Source organism: Bison bison, unplaced genomic scaffold, assembly GCF_000754665.1.
Source record: "Bison bison bison isolate TAMUID 2011002044 unplaced genomic scaffold, Bison_UMD1.0 scf7180017864145, whole genome shotgun sequence".
Taxonomy (NCBI): Eukaryota; Metazoa; Chordata; class Mammalia; order Artiodactyla; family Bovidae; genus Bison; species Bison bison.
Window position 1 is genome coordinate 6,441,529 of NW_011494717.1, and position 701 is coordinate 6,442,229.

At 64.6% G+C, this 701-nt stretch overlaps 1 protein-coding gene across 1 annotated transcript in view; it reads left to right on the forward strand.

Annotated features, from left to right (window-relative positions):
• The window catches only part of MFSD2B (major facilitator superfamily domain containing 2B), an 8,995-nt gene that overhangs the window by 2,449 nt on the left and 5,845 nt on the right, over positions 1-701 (forward strand). The window contains exons 3-5 of the mRNA XM_010840685.1: positions 62-185; positions 491-569; positions 661-695. Of these exons, the coding sequence (XP_010838987.1) occupies positions 62-185; positions 491-569; positions 661-695 (238 nt within the window). The remainder of the gene's footprint in view (positions 1-61; positions 186-490; positions 570-660; positions 696-701) is intronic.

Sequence of the window (701 nt, forward strand, 5' to 3'; positions counted from 1 at the left end):
GGCCCCTGGGGACCCCCTGTGCTAGTGCTGCAGGCCGCCCCACCGGGCTGTGCTTCCGCAGGGTGCTGGGCTGCATGCCCTTCATTGCCTTGGCCTACTTCTTCCTGTGGTTCTTGCCCCCCTTCACCACCTTGCGAGGCCTCTGGTACACGACCCTCTACTGCCTGTTCCAGGCCTTGGCCACGGTAAGCAGGTGGGCCCCTTCCTGGGTCTGGATTCCTGGAACCTCATGCTGGCAGGAGGCCTGCCTGAAGTGTGTGTGTGTGCTGGGGGGTGCCCGCTGCCCAACTGCTCACCAGGTGGTAACTGGCCATTAGCTTTTCTTGTGTGCTCTAGGCCAGATGCCCCTCCTGCTCCTTAGCCCCTAACTCCAGGTTGAGGGGATCTGTGGGGACATGCCAGCCTGGCACGGGCCTGGCCTGGGGAAGCTGCTGACCTGGGTTGGCCGCCTGGCAGTGGGCACTGTCCTAAGCTCTGCCTGGTCCTGCAGTTCTTCCAGGTGCCCTACACGGCGCTGACCATGCTCCTGACCCCCAACCCCAAGGAGCGGGACTCAGCCACCGCGTACCGTGAGTGCAGGCGGGTGTGCGGTTGGGTGGGAGGGGGTAGCTCTGGCCCAGGCCCACGAGCTCAGTCACCTTGCTGCATGCTGTTTCCCAGGGATGACCTTGGAGATGGCGGGGACGCTGATGGGAGCCACC